General features: G+C 67.6%; 1 protein-coding gene across 2 annotated transcripts in view; it reads left to right on the top strand.

Moving 5' to 3' along the window:
• The first annotated feature begins 4,483 nt into the window (after positions 1 to 4,483).
• Positions 4,484 to 15,485, top strand: part of SND1 (staphylococcal nuclease and tudor domain containing 1) — a 138,007-nt gene continuing 127,005 nt past the window's right edge. For both annotated transcript variants that reach the window (XR_008575445.1, XM_054813103.1), the window contains exons 1-4: positions 4,484 to 4,639; positions 9,256 to 9,405; positions 10,698 to 10,818; positions 13,981 to 14,059. Coding sequence is in view for 1 of the 2 variants with exons in the window: in XM_054813103.1 (XP_054669078.1) it covers positions 4,565 to 4,639; positions 9,256 to 9,405; positions 10,698 to 10,818; positions 13,981 to 14,059 (425 nt within the window). In the remaining variant the exon portion in view is untranslated. The remainder of the gene's footprint in view (positions 4,640 to 9,255; positions 9,406 to 10,697; positions 10,819 to 13,980; positions 14,060 to 15,485) is intronic.

A 15,485-nucleotide genomic window follows, 5' to 3' on the forward strand; every position in this document is an offset into this window, starting at 1 on the left:
CGACACCCGGGTCCTGGTTTTCCCCCTCCTCGCCCCCTCTGAGAGCCACCTCTGCGCTGGTCCCAGGGGACCCAGCGTCACCCACCACGGTGGGTGCTCTCCGGCCAACGAGGGTGGTGGCACCAGCGGGGTCCTGGGCGAAGCACCGGGATGGGGCGGGGGCAGAGGGGCAGGAGGGGGAGGGCAGCTCCCCTGGCACGGCCGGGCTGTGGGGGGCTTTGCAGGGGTCGGCAGGGCCGTGGGGGACCCCGAGCCACCGGGCATTTCCGGGGGGAGACGAGGGTGGGCTGGAAAGCTCTAACGGGAGCGGCGGCCCTGGGAGAGGAGGGAGGAGAGGACGAGGCTCACGTCCAGCCCTGCCGCTGGCTGGCTGCATCGTTGGGTTGTCGCGGGGGGCAGCACAGGGCCCATGGCGCTGCTGGGGGCGGGGGGAGACCCCACTGAACGGGCAGCAGAGCAGCCTTTGCCCGCACGGTTCCCACTAGACGTGCCCGCAAGGCTCACCGGGCGTCACGGCGATGCGTGCCAGCCCGCCACACGTGCTTGCCCAGGAGGCTGGAAAGCCCTGGGGCTCCTCGGGGAGCTCGTGCCTCGTGCCCACCCCTGCGCGGCCGCACGGTCCCCAGCCAGGTCCCTTCCGGCACCCGGTGTCGCAGCGCTGCGCCCAGCCCGTGTGCTGCTGGGGCTCCCCGGGGGGCTCAGCCGGGGTTTGCACCCCGGAGCCCGAAGGCAGCGACCGGCCCCTTCCCGCAGCTACGTGCCCTGGCACCACAGCCAGTCCCGCTCCGGTACCCGTGGTGCAGAGCTGCTCTGCTGGCACCGCCGCCCCGGGGCTGGGACGCCTCTCAGCCGCGCCGCCTCCACCCCGATTACTTGCAAAATGCATCACTCCACGTTGTATTAAAATTTCAGCGCTTGACGTGAAATATTTATGGGCTCTGCATTGAAATACAGCCCGGGCGCTCCCGCGGCGTGCAAAGGACACGGTGACGGCACGGAGCAGGGCCGGGGCATCGGTGCGGAGCTGCAGCAGCGCTGGGATGGCCGGGCAGGATGAGGAGGGCAGGAACCTCCCCGGGGACCCGAACTCCTCCCCGGCTGAGTGCTGGCGAGCGCCGGGCTCACCCGGCCGTGGTGGCACGCAGCGAGGTGGGACAGAGACCCCGCAGCGACGGACGGCGCCTCAAATCCCACCTCGGTACCGAAGCTGGGCGCTGCGGCAGGTCGGGGTCGGTTCGGTTACCCCAGAGCGATCCCCCCGGAGCTTTCCCCTCCTCCCCACAGCTCCTTTCCACGTGTCGGAGGCTGGTTGGCATTTCTCTGGGCTTCCTCTCTGGGGCAGGTGACCTCGTTCCTCACCGAGCACCGGGGATGACTGGAAAAAAAAAATCCTTTCTTTTCTCCTCCAGAAAGCACACACGAAAGTTAAAAGCCCAGATGAGTCAGCCAACCAAGAAAACCTACTTTATCTAAGCTTTTCCACCTACATTTTAACTTTCTTTTCGATCAAAAAGATGATTATTAAAATATTCTGGCTAAAAGAGGCAATCTCGGGGCTTGAAGACGCCTTCACCGGAGCCGGTGCTGGAGCACACGCTGTGCCCCTTCGCCTCTGCAGATGCAGCCTGGTGGGACGCAGCCGCGAGCTGGGCAGCGGCACGGCGAGGAGCAGGTCCAGAAATGCCCTAAATCAGCGGAACGGAGCAGCTCTGCCAGGGTTTTGGGCAGAGGAAATGATTTCCTGCCCTTCGCGCGCAAGCTCTCGCCCCAGCGCTCATGAATCATGAATTGAAAAGGGAAAGGGGGAGAAAACAAAGAAATAAATGAATTTCCATAAAACGAGCTGGAGCAAGAAAATTAAAAGCGGTGGAGGGCTGCGGCAGGCGGGGAGCGAGCTGGGGGGCAGGTTCCCTCCCAGACCAGCCCAACCCGGGGTGGGAGACCTCGTAAGGGCAGCGCGGTGTCGGGGCAAAACCCTGGGAGCGGGACCCCGGGGATGCCGCGGTGGAGAGGCCGAAGGCTGCGCCGCCGCCGGGCTTCGCGTGTAAGAAACGAACCCTGCGTTAAAGGAACATCATGAACGTGAGGGTTGCACAACGCGCCCTGAACAGGCAGAAGATGCCAGCAGGGCGGCACAGCCCTGGTCCCCGGCCGGCCCCGACACGCAGGCAGGAGCCAGCCTCCCCCGCAGAGCCCCGACGCATTCGGTGCACCCCGGGGTGGGGGTCGTGCTGCGAGGGGTGACGCTGGGGCCGGCAGACCCTGCTGCTTCTCCCTCCGTGGCAGCCGTGCCCGGACAGGGCACCGGGGCCGTGGTGTCCTGCATCCACCCGGCATCGCCTGCCCGGCACGTCCCTGCTGCCAAGGCAGGAGCGCCAGCGTGCCGCAGCGCTGCCGAAGCCGGGGGCCCGCCGAGCCTGGATGGAGGGATGGGCTCACACCTCTGCTGGGGGCTCCCCCGCAGCACCCACCTGGTACCCTGGGGCTGGCGGGAGACGCTCCCAAAGAGTGGCTGGGACATCCCGGCCAGGCAGCGCGGGCGGGCTCCCTCCCACGCCTGGGGGGCTTCGGCACCCGCTGCAACGGGGTCCGGCTGCCCGGTGGGACGTGGGACCACCCTGATGGCAGCAGCAACGGCCGCTCCCACCAGCCCGACGAGGGGAGCCAGTGCCGCTCCGTTCCCGTTCCCCGGAGCGGGGAATGCGGGGAGATGTAATTGCCTGGATTCCCTACGTGACCACTCAAAAAGAGGATAATCGTTTTCTGCCACCCACAAATGACACGACTCAGCACCGGGCTGGCAGTTTCTGAGCTGGCAGAGGCGAGCGCCGAGCTGAGCGGTGGCTGTGGCAGGGTGCGAGGAGCCGGCCCTGCCCTGCACCGGGCCCTGGCACCGCGGTGAAGGGCACGGCTGCCGCCGAACGCTGCAACGGGCGCGCTGGGGGCAGAGCCGCCGCTGGGGAACGGCACGGCCACGGACGGCATCTCCGGCCAGGTAAGCACCGGGGGCATCTCCGAATTGCCTGCCAAGCCGGGCAGAGCGCTTCTCCATGCATGAAGCACCAGCCGGACGGTCGCTTGCCAGAGCCGCCGGCTCGGGTGCCGTGCCCGCAGCAACGCAGCGTGCCGGGGCAGAGCGGGTCCCAGCCCTGCGCTCGCTGCCCCGGCCCCTCTGCTCCGGACGGGGGGTTTGGGGTCACCCAAAGACGTGAGGTCTGTCCCCACAGCCCCGACTGCGAGAAGCGCGGCCGCACGGCAACAGCATCCCCGGCGGGAGGACGTCCCCGAGCGCGGCCAGACTGCGGGTCCCCGCTGCCAGGACACGATGACGATGGGTGACCTCGGGTGGTTGAGGCCACGGGGGGGGACGGACCTCGCCTCGCAGCGCGGGTTCCCCCCGTCGCCTCAGAGGACACGGACGGTGCTGGCCGCAGGCGCCGCAGCCTCCTGGTAGGGTGTGGGTGTCCGAGGGGTGGAGGGGGTGCGGGAGGGTGGCCGTGCTCACAGCTGACCCACGGGGCCGCAGGGACCCGCCGTGCCGCTGCCCACCCCCAAACTGGCCAAAAGCCCCCCCCGGCAGCGGCTGAGCAGGGTGCGGGTGGGGTGCTCTGCTCTCCTCCCCTCTTCCCCCAAAACCGCTGCTCGGGGGCCGGCAGGAGCTGCCGGGGCCGGGCCCGGGCCCTGCGCGGTGTCGGGATCCCCTTGGCACGGGGAGGGAGGCACCGGGGGGGCCCTGCGACCCTGCAGCCCCCCGAGTGTGGAGGGTGGCGCCGGGGGGGGGACAGCACGGTGAGGGGGGAGCCGGCACAGGGAGCCCCCTCCCCAGCTGTGGCTCCCCCTTCCCCCAAACCCCTGTGGGGCCGTGCTGGGGGCTCCCCCTTCCTCCGGACCCCCGTGGGGCTGTTCTGGGGTGTGGGGCCATGCCGGGGGATCCCCCCTTCCCCCGCGGGGCCGTGCTGGGGGTACCCCCGGGCCTTCTGTGGGGCCGCGCTGGGGGGCTCCCCCTTCCTCCGGACCCCCGTGCTGAGGGACCCCCCTTCCCCCGCGGGGCTGCCCCCGGAGCCCCCTCTCCCCCCCCGCCCGGTGCCCGGTGCCCGGTGCCCGGTGCTCGGCGCTGCACGGCCGCGGGGCGGGGGGTGACGCAAGGGGGCGTGTCCCGGCCCGGCCCCGCCCCCGGCGCGGCGGGAGGCCACGTGGGAACCCGGGCGGCCCTTTGCCGACGTGTCCCTGGCGCCGCGTGCCCCGGAAGTCCCGCCCCCCTCCGCGGGGCGGGGCCGCGCGTGACGTCACCCCCCCGGCGGCGGCCTCTCGGGCCGGAGCTGCGGCGCCGCGCGTCGTCATTGGTCGAGACGCGGCGGGGCGGGACGGAGCGGGCGGCGGGACCGGCCTCCCGTTGGCCGTTAGCCGGGCGGCGGGGCGGGGCGGCGGGGAGGCCCCGCCTTCCTCTCCCCCCCTCGGCCCGGCCCCGCCCCCCCGCCGCCCCGCCCCGCGGCTCCCTTCCGCGCTCGCGCCGGGCCCCGTCCGCTCGTTCCGCGCTCGCCCCGTCCGCCGCCCCCGCCCCGCCATGGCCTCCGCGGCCTCCCCCGGGCAGGGCGGCTCCGCGCCGCCCCTCGCCGTCCAGCGCGGCATCGTCAAGATGGTAAGGGCTCTGCCCGCCCGCCGCGACCGCCGCTCCCCGCGGGCCTCCCCGTTCTCCGCTTCGCCCGCCGCCTCGTGCGCCCACCGGCCCGGTCCCGGGGCCTCAGCCCCCGCCGGTGCGCTGCCCTCCCCCAGGCACCTCCCGCAGCCCCCGCCGGTACCCGGGCCCTACCTGCGCTCCCTGCCTCCCGTCCCGGTAACCGGTCCCCCGGGCCCCACGCAGCCCCCTCCGGTGCCCGGGACACCCCCGCCCCCCCCCCCTCCGCTCGCCGCCTGCCCTCCCGCAGCCTCGCGCTCTGCTCCCGGGCCCCCACACGCCTTCCGGTGCAGCCGGGCCCTTTCCCCGGGCATGGGGGCCCCCGGCGCTGCCCGCGGCTTCCAGCCGGCCCGGCCCCGCACCCCCGGTGCTGCTGTCCCCGCCCCGCCGGCCCGGGCACCCCTCGCTGCACCCCGGGGATCCCACCGCCCGGCGGGGGGTGCTGGCGGGGGCTCCCCACCCCGTCCTGGGGCTGTGCGGGCAGGGACGGGGGGGCCCGGTCCCCCCCCACGTGTGCCGGGGCTGGCCCGTGGCCCGGGGGGGGGCCGGTGACCCCGCTCTGCCCGGCCCCGCAAGCCCCCGCAGCCCAGAGGAAGCTCGGGATTGCTCGGCACCGTGAGCAGGGACACCCGTCCCCCGGGCACGCTGCGGGCTGGGACGTCCCTCGGGGTCCCCCACCTGCTCCTCTCCCCGTGCCGGCGATGTCCCCACGCAAGGAGCGGTGGGACGGGGTCCCCAGCCCGTCCGCGTTGGGTTCCCACGTGTGCCGGCACCGCGGACCCGGAGGGCAAAGGTCTGGCAGCTGCCGCAGGACCAGAGCCTGGCACACGCGTCCCCGCGTTCCCCCCCGGTGCCTTCTCTGCCCCAGCTCGGTACCTGCCCTGGCCCCCCCGCCCCGGTGAGGATTTGGCCGCAGGGTGCTCTCGCTGGCCGTGCCGCTGCCGGGAGAGGGTGGGTTGGCGGGATCTGACCTCGCTCTCCACGTGTCCGCATCGAGCCGGGCTCGTGCGCTGGCACGGCCGCAGCTCCCGTCTTCAAGGCCGTCGGCCGCTAAAGGCGTGTTGTCGTCCCGTTGCCCAAACACGGGGGTTTTGTGCTCAAATACAGTTTTTTCTCGAGGTTGCAGGTGATGCCCCCAGGCAGGTGTCAGCGCTGGCTGCGAATCCCACCGCTGCCTTCAGAAGGAGACCTTCGCTCGGGGCGTCCCTTCGCCATGCAGCTTGCTGCGGCGGTGGGGACAGGGCTGCTGGAGGTTTGGGGACACTGCCTTCCCCGTGCTTTAGCTCACCGGTGGCGTGGGGAACCGTTCCTGCTGCCCCGCGCTGTCTCGTGCCCAACAAGCAGATTTTTGGGATGTTCAGGAAAAACCTCGCTCGGCCGTTCATCCCAGCCTGGCTCCATCCGAGGGGACGTGGCTCCGTAGGGTGGTTTTGGGCAGGATGGTCGGTGTCTGCTGGCTGAGAGGCAGCTGTGCACGGCGGGCACCGGCTCCTGGGGGCCACACGCTGCCCCGTGCCTGACAGGGGGTGCTGCCCAGGGTGTCCCCCCCACCGGGGTGTGCCCCATGGTCCCCCGTCCCTTTCCAGGGCAGCCAGCCCCAAGCCCCTTCCTGGGGGGCAGCCTGGAGAGATGGGGATCCCTGGCTCTCCACAGCCGCTGCTCGGCTTCGTGGTGGTGCCCCAGGGCCGGGAGCTGCCGGCGCAGCCCGGAGTGGTGCTGGCCATGTGCTCTGCTGCGATTCCCATCACGGCTTCTTGAACTTGGAGGTTTTGGGGTTTTTTCCACCTTCCTGATGCAGGTTTCCCCTGAAATCGCAGCAGGTGGGCAGCGGGACCGCAGAGTTTGGGAGTGGGGAGGGAGTTTGTCCTGGCGCAGCGGAGCAGGATGGGGGGCGAGAGCGGGAGCGGGGAGGTGATGGGGGGGTCTGAGCCCTGCAGCCGCCGGGAGCCGGGTTGGGGCTCTGCCCTGTGGGGTGGGATGGGGCAGCAAGAGGCTCCTTCCTTTTGGGGGGCTGGAGGAGCTGGGGGAGCATGCGGAGTCCTGGGGTGGGTATGGGTGGACTTGTGGCAGCCAGGCGTGTTGGGGTCCAGCTCTGCCTGGGTCGTCGGTGGCTGGGCCGGATGGAGCGTGGTGCAGCGTGGCACGGCCCTGGCTGGCGGCACGGGGGCCCCCCGGCTTGGAGCCGAGCTGGGGCCCCGTGTTGGTGAGTCTCCAGGTAAACAGGGAGAGCCGGGTGAGTGGCTGCCCGTCTCCTTGCCACTCGGTTGGGACCCTGCCTTCACTTCTTGTTACCTTCCTTCCCGTTCCTGCGACGGCTGTTAACTCTCGTGCCCCGCAGTTGCAGCTCTGGACACGATGGTCTGGCTGACGGCCGTGCCGGCAGGACCCTGGTGCCGTCCCCTCCTGTGCTTGGGGGTCCCCTCTGCCGCGGGAGCCGGGTCCGTGCAACCCGCGTGTCTGTGCCGTGCCCTCACCTCTGAGCCTGCGCTACTTGTGTTGGCAGTACAGGTTTAAGCCTGATTTAAGCCCAGCTTCCTCTGTCCGGAGCACGAGGCAGGGCCGATGAGGTGCCCGGGCTGACTTTTGCCGAGCACGGCTTGAGCTGGCAGGCGGGTGAACCCCAGGAGCTGGGACCACCTCCCGTCCCATCGCTGCCCGAGCCTGGCCAGAAGCTGCTGACCGTGAAGGTGCGTGTGGTTCCCCATCCCGGGAGCGGTGGGCAGGCAGCGTGGCCGCTCCGCAGGCAGGGACACGGGCACGGGGGGATGATGGTGTGCCCACCCCAAAGCACTGCAAGCACCCGCAGAGCGGCTTTGCTAACGAACCTGTCCCCTTCCCAGGATCCAGGGTTTGTATTGGTGATTGGGTAAAACAGCTACAGCATCTGACTTGTTTCCCCATGCCCTATAAATTAAAGATTAAGGTTAATTACAGCGATGAAACCTCTAAGTCCTTAAGTATCGAGCACTGAGCCTTTGCTGGGGGATCGCTCTGTGTGCAGCTCAGGCTTAATTTGAAGCTCAATTCCCAGTAGCTCGCGCAGCGTGTCTGTCTCTGCCGTGGGACCGGTGGCGTGAGGCAGCAAGCACCGTGCTGCTGTGCAGCCGGACCCTTGGGGTCAGCACGGTGGGCCGTGTTTCGGTGCGAGCCGGTGTCCCTGGCACTGCGCCGGGCTGGCTTCTGTTACAGGGTACGAGTCCTCTGGCTTTGGGATGCGCTGTGAGCATCCGCGGGGATTTCGGGTGGGCAGCAAGCCAGGGCACGTGCTGAAATCCAACCCGGAGGTTTTCTGCGAGTGCTTCAGCAGCATCAACCCCGCGTGCAGGGAGCCAGCGCCGATTAAAACGGGAACAGGGTGATCCCCGGCACGCTCGCTCTGCCTGGCTGGGAGCCCGGCTTGGCGCTGGAGCTGGCTCTGCCGATGCCGTGGCTGTCGGTGGGTGGCTGGGGGTCTTGTCCGGGGACGGAGCCGTGGAGAAACCCCGGGGGTTTTGCAGTGTGGGGTGATGCTGGTTCCTGTAATTGAGTTGGGTGCAAGGAGGAGAGGTCCAGCTTGGGTTTCTGTCATTTTGGGGGATTCTCCCAGCAGTTTTTTTCCATACCGGTTTATTGTTCTGACCTCAACGCGGTCACTTCGCTGAGGTTACTGGCCGTGGGCGCAGGGTGAGGACAGCCCGTTGCCTGCGGCCCCTTCGCTCCAGGGGGTCAGATCCCTGGTAAAGTTCTTAGCATCGTGGTAGGTAAAAGCATCCTCTCTGAGCGTGCTCCTCACTCAGCACTCTTGTAAGCGTCTCCGCGGCGGTGCTGGGCAGCCCGGGCGGTTAAAGCCCTCGTGCTGAGAGCAGCGTCCCGCCAGCCGCGGCCACGTTCCCGTTCTGTGTGCCCTGTCCCGTGGGGCTTCCCCGGGGCAGCACCGGTGCCAGCTTTTCCCTGCCTGTATCCTGTGCCGGCAGCCGCACGGAGACCCTCGGGGTGCTGTGGGTGTGACGCCCTCCCGAACACAGGGGTCCCCCTGCGGCACTGGGGAGTGATGGGGCTGCCGGAGCCCTGGGACTTGGGTGGGACAGGATGGGACGGGGCTTCCGGGGACGGGACTGCGCAGCGTAGCCGTGCTCCTGGCTCGGAGTGCTCAGCAGCCGAAGCAGCGGGGGAAGGTGGCCTGGCTGGGCTCATCTGACGGGTCAGCACCGGGAGTAAAATCCCGATCTGCCAAGTCCTCTGTGTTATCCATCACCCTGGGATCTGCTGCGTGTGCTGCAGGAGGGGATGGGATGTTTGACAGGTCGCGCTGTGAAGGTGCGGGGCTTGGCTCCATCCTGCATCTCCGAGCAGGAAACCTGGGGCAATTCCTGGCTCTGCCAGACCCATGAGAAGTTGTACCCCGCGGTGCCAAGTTTCCTGTGCCCTGCCTGGGGCAGCATCCATCCCTGGAAGTCTGTCTGTCTGCTCAGCATCACCTGCCTGCATGCTCAGCTCCATCACCTCTTGCCTCCCCAGTCTCCTTTGCCGCCTGCTACCGAGCAGCTGCCGCTGCTGGGGCACCCTCTGTCGCCCCCCGTAACCCCGCTGTCTCCCCGCAGGTGCTGTCAGGCTGCGCCATCATCGTCCGTGGGCAACCCCGAGGCGGGCCGCCCCCCGAGCGCCAGATCAACCTCAGCAACATCCGTGCCGGGAACCTCGCCCGCCGTGCCGCCGCGGGCCAGCCGGATGCCAAGGACACCCCGGACGAGGTGGGTGCCTCCTGCGAGCGGTGCCATGTGGCCCCCCTGCCCCGAGGGTTGTGGGCTGAGCTGGACGGCGTGTCCCGATGCTGCTGGCTCAGCCGTTGCAAGAGGCATCATCCATTCCCCTGCCTGACCCGCTGCTGGGGTACAGGCTGCTCCTTCCACGCCAGTTCTGCCGCCCTGCCCAGCTCGGGGGCATGTGGGGTGCTGCGGATGCAGGGTGAAACGGTCCCTTTAATCATCCTTTAAGAGATCCTTTCCCTGCTCTGGTCCCCCAGTGTTGATTTTGGGGTGGACTTCTTCACCCCACTGTGGTCGCACACGTGGCCAGGACGGGGCCGGCATCGTCCGCCAGCGAGGAGCGGGCATGGCTGGGCAGGCTCTGCAGCACCGGGGCAAGCCGGTGGTGCCTCCACGCTCCCTCTCCGGGGCTGTACCTGCTCCGGGGCTGGGGGCACAGGAGGCAACGGGGATGTTGCTTTGGCAGATTGGGTGCAGGCAGGGCTGCCTGTACCAGCAGCGGGGCATGGTGGTGGTGAGCGGCGGGTGTGTGTCGGAGGGAGCCCAGCCCCGGCCACCCATCCTCCCAGCCCCGGGGGTGGTGCAGAGCGCTGGCAGCTAATTGCTCTCCCTGGGGAGTTTGTCTTCTAAACACTGCTTCAGCCTTTAAATGTCACTCTTTTAAAAAATTATGCCTGTCAGGTTTGCTAATTGTTTATGAGCACGTCATGTTCTCTCCTCCGGACCGCGTTCCCCACCCACCCACTGCGGTGGAGTGGGGCTGAGCTCGCCGGGGCTCCGGTGCGTTCGTGCCGCGGTGCGGGGAGGTGCCGGGGGGATGTGAGAGCCGGCTTCTCCTGGCCAGGCACAGCTGCTGCGCTGGTCCTGCTCTGCTCCTTCGCCATGGACGCCTGCACAGCTTTGGGCAGGAGCTGGGGAACCCCCCACCGCATCCCTGGGACCTGGGGCTGCTCCAGCCCCCCGTTTCGGCACGGCTCCAGCCCTGCTCCCTCTGCCCCAGGAGCCTTCCCAGGCTTGGCCGGCTGGGTCTGGCTGTGCTTGGGCAGCACGAGGCCGGCTGGAAAACCAACCGTGACCACTTTTGGGGGAGAGAGGGGGGTGTTCCTCCTGCGGAGTAACGGGGTCGGTTCCTCTGCAAGCTCGTGGGCTGCAAACAGCCTCCAGCGCGGTCCCGGGCTAATGCAGCACACGTGGAGGAGAGCGTGAGTCCCCCGGGATGGGGAGGCTTCCCCGGCTGCGTTCGACCCATCGGCTCACGTCGACTTCTTTCCCTTCAGCCCTGGGGATTCCCGGCACGTGAGTTTCTGCGGAAGAAGCTGATCGGGAAGGAGGTCTGCTTTACCGTGGAGTACAAGACCCCGCAAGGCCGGGAGTACGGGATGGTGTACTTGGGGAAAGGTGAGCGCAAAGGGGTCCGTTGGGTGCCTGAAGGGTGGCGGGGAGCGTGCGGTGCTCTTAGCCGGAGCTACTGTCCGAGGGGGTGGGTTGGGATGCGGTGTCGGCAGCAGAAGGACGCATGCCAGCTTTTTGGTGGAGCACCAGCTTTTGGAGGGGAGCGATGCTCGACGATGGTCCCGGCTGACTGCGGGGCTGCGCCCTCCGGAGCTGCAGCCGCTGGCTGATGTACCGCAGCACACGGATGCAGGCTGTGCCTTAGGTGAATTCCCACGGGTTTCCCTTTGCCATCCTTTTTGTCGTTATAAATCTCTTGCTCGTCTCCGGCTGATTGAAATCTCCCAAAAGGAGCCAGCTTACCTGTGGTCCCTGAGGATGCAGCGGAGCGCTGGGAGCGAAGCCGCTCAGCCCAAATGCCGCGTGATGCCCGCAGGCAGCGCTGTGTCTGGCTCGGAGCAGCTTTTTGGTGCTGGCGCAGGTGGGCTTTGGCTCCAGTCAGGTCCTCTCTCATGGTGAGCATGACACCGGACTGCGCTCTGCTGGGTGCTGCGTCCCCTCTGCCAGCGGCTCTGGCTGATTTTGGTTCCAGCTGTGCTGGTGGGTGAGTTCCTGGGCTCTTGCTCCCCATGGTTAGCCCTTGGCCATTGCCCGGCCTGGTCACAGTAACGGTGAGAGGAAGCGGCTCAGAGGTGACCGCATCCTGCTGCTGGGTTCTGGGCTGCACCGCTCCGCTCTGCTGGGCTTAGCTCCTGGATAAACTCCCCGTGGGTTTCAAGAAGGGGGACGAGACCCACTCAAGGCGAGTGGGCTCTTGGGACGTGGGTGCTCACCAGGACCCAGCTTGTCCTCCGGTGCCACCCAGCTCAGGGTTACTGGGGCAGCCAGATGCACCAGCTCAGCACAGGGCAGGAGATGCGCTGAGCGAACAGCACACCTCTGTGCTCACCGGAGAGTCGGTGCGGAGCTGGGACGGCCCCACGGCTGGGATATTTGGGACATGACCAGGGCGTAGGTTGGGCTCAGCCAGAGCTCCCTGGCAGCCTCCTCTGCCGTGGGAAGCTCAGCGGTAACTGAGCGGTAAAGGAGGGAAGGGCCAGGCGTGTGCAAGGGGCTGTAAAGGGGCTCAGGGGCTGCGGAGTTTTGGGTGTGCGTGTCCTGGGGTAGCTCTGGTACGGACTGGGGGGGTCGGGTGCCCTCTGCCCCGTGTCCCTGCAGACCCTGCTGCTTGCAGCTCGGCTGTGCGGGGCCGGACCGGAGAGGGTGAGGGGGTGCCGTGAGGCAGTCGTCATCTCCAAACGCGCTCCCTGGCATCGCTGCGGTGCTCGGAGCCTTTCCTGCCGTGGAAGCGGGAGGTTGGCTCAGGCAGCGAATGGCCGGGGCTTGCTCACCGCTGCAGACGGGGTTTGTCCTGGGGCAGCGCAGCACGAACGGGTTTGCACAGAGGTCCGGGGAGAGAGGAGGTGGCCCACGGTGCTGGGGAGAGGCTCCCGCTGGGTCCGCGGCATGAGCTGCCGGTGCCTCTGGCTGGGCAGGACGAGCGCTGCCGGCCACCAGCTCCCCTGCGCAGCCAGAAAGCCCAGCACCGCTGCTGGCCTCGGTGCCCTGCTGCAGAGGATTGGCAGGGGCGTTTGCAGCCGCGCAGCTCCCCGGGGAGCCTGGAGCTCCCTCCTCAGAGGTTTTCAGGCTCCGCTGGATGTGGGGTGGACTATAGCCCTACTGAGAGCCCCTTTCCACCACCAGCACCTCGTCAGTGTTGCGAGGGTGACCCGGGGCTGGCTTCCCATCGCCGCTGCGTCCCAGCGCGCTCCAGCCAGCATCTCCCGTGTCCCTATGGGGGTCCCCCTCCGGTGTGGGAATGCGAGACCCCCCACAGTCCCCAGGCTGCGAGAAAGGGGAGCAGGGCCCTACGCGCTGCCATGATGAGCCTGTCCCCCGAGACACAAAGAACTGGGTTACCTCCACGCTCGTTCCTGAGCTCTCAGTTTGCTCGTGGGCTGGGGGAGTGGGAAGCCCTTTGGGCTGGGGATCCCCTCCTGCAGAGTGGGGAATCACAGTTTTGGAGAGCTGCTGCTCTCCGCTTTCCCACCCCTTCAGCAGGAAGCCTGGCAGGTCCCGACGGCACAGTCTGCAACAAATAAACCTTGAAAGCGGTTTTGTTGTTTGGTGCCACCGCGATAAGTGAAGTGCTGCCTCTCAGTCATCTGCAGCCTTGTTGTCTGTCACGTTAAGGACTTTTATCCCGTGCCTCCTGCGTAGGTGTCGTCCTTATTGTTAAATCCCAGCCTGTCACACCGTGGAGGTGAGAAATGAAGCATAAAATGTTTCCTGATGAAGTTTGTCAAGGTTTAAATACTATTAATATGGAAACGCTGCGACAGCTTCCCTGGCAGTGATGCAGCAGCCGTCTGCGGCACCAGGCTTTGGAGGGGTGGGGGCTTGCCATCGCTCGCCGGCGGTGGCTGAGCCGGAGCGGAGGTGCTGGGGAAAGGTGGGGGTCCAGGCAGTGCCCTGCACCCCCCTCCCTGGCCACCCTCCGCTGCTGCTCGGGGCCGTGCAACCCTGTGCCCTCCTTTCTGCGTGGGCAGCCGGGGGTTTCTCCTGGGGGATTCTGCCCAAATTCTCCTGTTCTCCCTGGCCCGGGATCCCCCCTGGACCGTGGTGTTTGTCCCCCCGCCTCCCCGGGGGGCTCTGCCGTGAACCCCGCTGTGTTTCCGTAGAGAAAGGACGCCCTGTGCAGAGGTGGCCGTTGCAGGTTGTGCTGGTACTGTGGCCTTCGTTGGCAATCCAGAGAGCTCCTTTCGTGATGGCGGGCATCGCCGGACTGCCCCGGGGTGCTGAGGGCATCCCCTTCCCTGGAGATGGTCCTGGGCGACAGCACGCCTTGCAGCCGGGCAGTGCAGCAGAGCAACGAGCCACCTTCCCACTTGCTTAGCCCTGGTCTGGGGGGGAACTCTGCCCCAGGAGAGCCCTGGGCTACTCCGCTCGATGCATCGTGAGGACCGCGTGCTGCTGGGACAGCGGGCTGGTGACGGGAGCCTCCTGCTCCGGGCTTGCTCCAGCACTTGTTAGCTGGGAGAACTTTCCAGGACTGAGGTCTGCGTGCCTCCGGAGCCACCAGCGCGTGGGGCAGCCATCTCACTGACTCCTCTCCTCCTCTCTCCGCAGACACGAGTGGCGAGAACATTGCCGAGTCCCTCGTGGCTGAAGGGCTGGCCTCCCGCCGGGAAGGGATCCGAGCCAACAAGTACGTATCCGGTTCCTGCACTGCCCCGGTGAGCCCGTGCTGTGCGGCCGCGCCGATCCTTTGCAGTTATTTACCTGGGCGTGGAGCCGTTGGGTTCCCTGGCTTTGGCTGGGCTCTCTGTGGTGCCTGGGTTTCACAGGCGTTGGTATCCCGGCATGGTGAGCCCTTGTCTTTAGGGCTGGGGTGGTGAGGGGTTGTGGAGTGGGAGCCGGGTGTCTCCTTGCCCTGGACACTGAAGTACCAGCGCTGCAGCCCTGGGCCGCAGAGCAGAAAATCTTCTGAAGCTCTTGGTCGCTGGAAGATAACGCTTGGTGTGGAGTCGAGGTGCTTTAACTCGTGCTAGAGAGGTGATGTTGTGATGCTCCTGCCCCTCGTCCTACGCCTGGGCGGTGTGATGCCTCTGCCAATGCCATTGGAGCCGATGCTTCGCCCTGGCCCCATTGCGTCCCGGAGCAAGGGAGAAGCCTGGCCTCGGCTGCGGTGTGCCGGCATCCCCCTGTATAGCCCCGGGTGCCAGCTATCCTGTTCCAGGGGTGCGAGTTGTTTCTGTGGCGCTGCTATAAATACCGGTCGGACGCTATTTCCATCCCCGCGCCTGCTGGGCTGGAAGCTTGCCCGTGTCGCTTCCTAAAACTGTTCCTGGCACACTTGGATGCTTTCCACCCAGTGTTTTCGGTAGTGCAGCCTGTAAACAGGTACGGTGAGTAAACAGAGAGTGCGTTGCCAAGGGTGCGGATGGGTTATTTTATGCCCAGGCTTGCCAGTGCTGAAGCCTCGAGTGCCATTGGGTGCTGCCTGCCTGGGGTCGCAGTCCTGGTCCCGAGCCCTTGGGGAACGTGCTCCCTGCCTGGTGCTGGTGGGCTCTGGCTGCCCTCGGCAGCATTCAGTGGCTCCGCTTTGGCGCGGTCAGGGACCGCCGCAGGGCAGGAAAGCCTGGGAGAGGTGTGAAAGCTGCTGTGCCTGCGCTGGAGGGGTGCAGAAGCTGCCAGCCTGGGGTGCTGCTGGGGCCGGGGGCAAGGAGCTGCTGGGGGAGTGGGCGCAGCACCGGCGGTGGAGCCTGGCGAGGACCTGCGGCGTTCGGAGGATGGATGGGGTTCAGCCGGAGTCAGCTCTCGCCACCCTGTCTTGGTCTCGCACCTCCTGCGTCGAGGGGGAGTGAAGGAGGAAAGCCTCCACCTGCCCACTGGGGTTTTTACGCTGGCTTTCTCCTGCTTCCCGCTGGAAATGTCCCCTGGGACCCTGCTGGGGCTTGTGCTGGAGGGGGACCGCCAGCCCACGCAGGGCTGGTCTGAGCAGCCGGGCCATGTGGCTGCCACCGCTCGCGGGGGCCGTGTAGCCCCCTCCCCTGGCTCTAGGCAGGAGCACGGTGGAGCCCCTCGCTCCGGCCGGGGAGGTGACCGTGGTCCCTGTGCATTTGCTGCCTGGC

Source organism: Grus americana, chromosome 1 (genome assembly GCF_028858705.1).
Source record: "Grus americana isolate bGruAme1 chromosome 1, bGruAme1.mat, whole genome shotgun sequence".
Lineage (NCBI taxonomy): Eukaryota > Metazoa > Chordata > Aves > Gruiformes > Gruidae > Grus > Grus americana.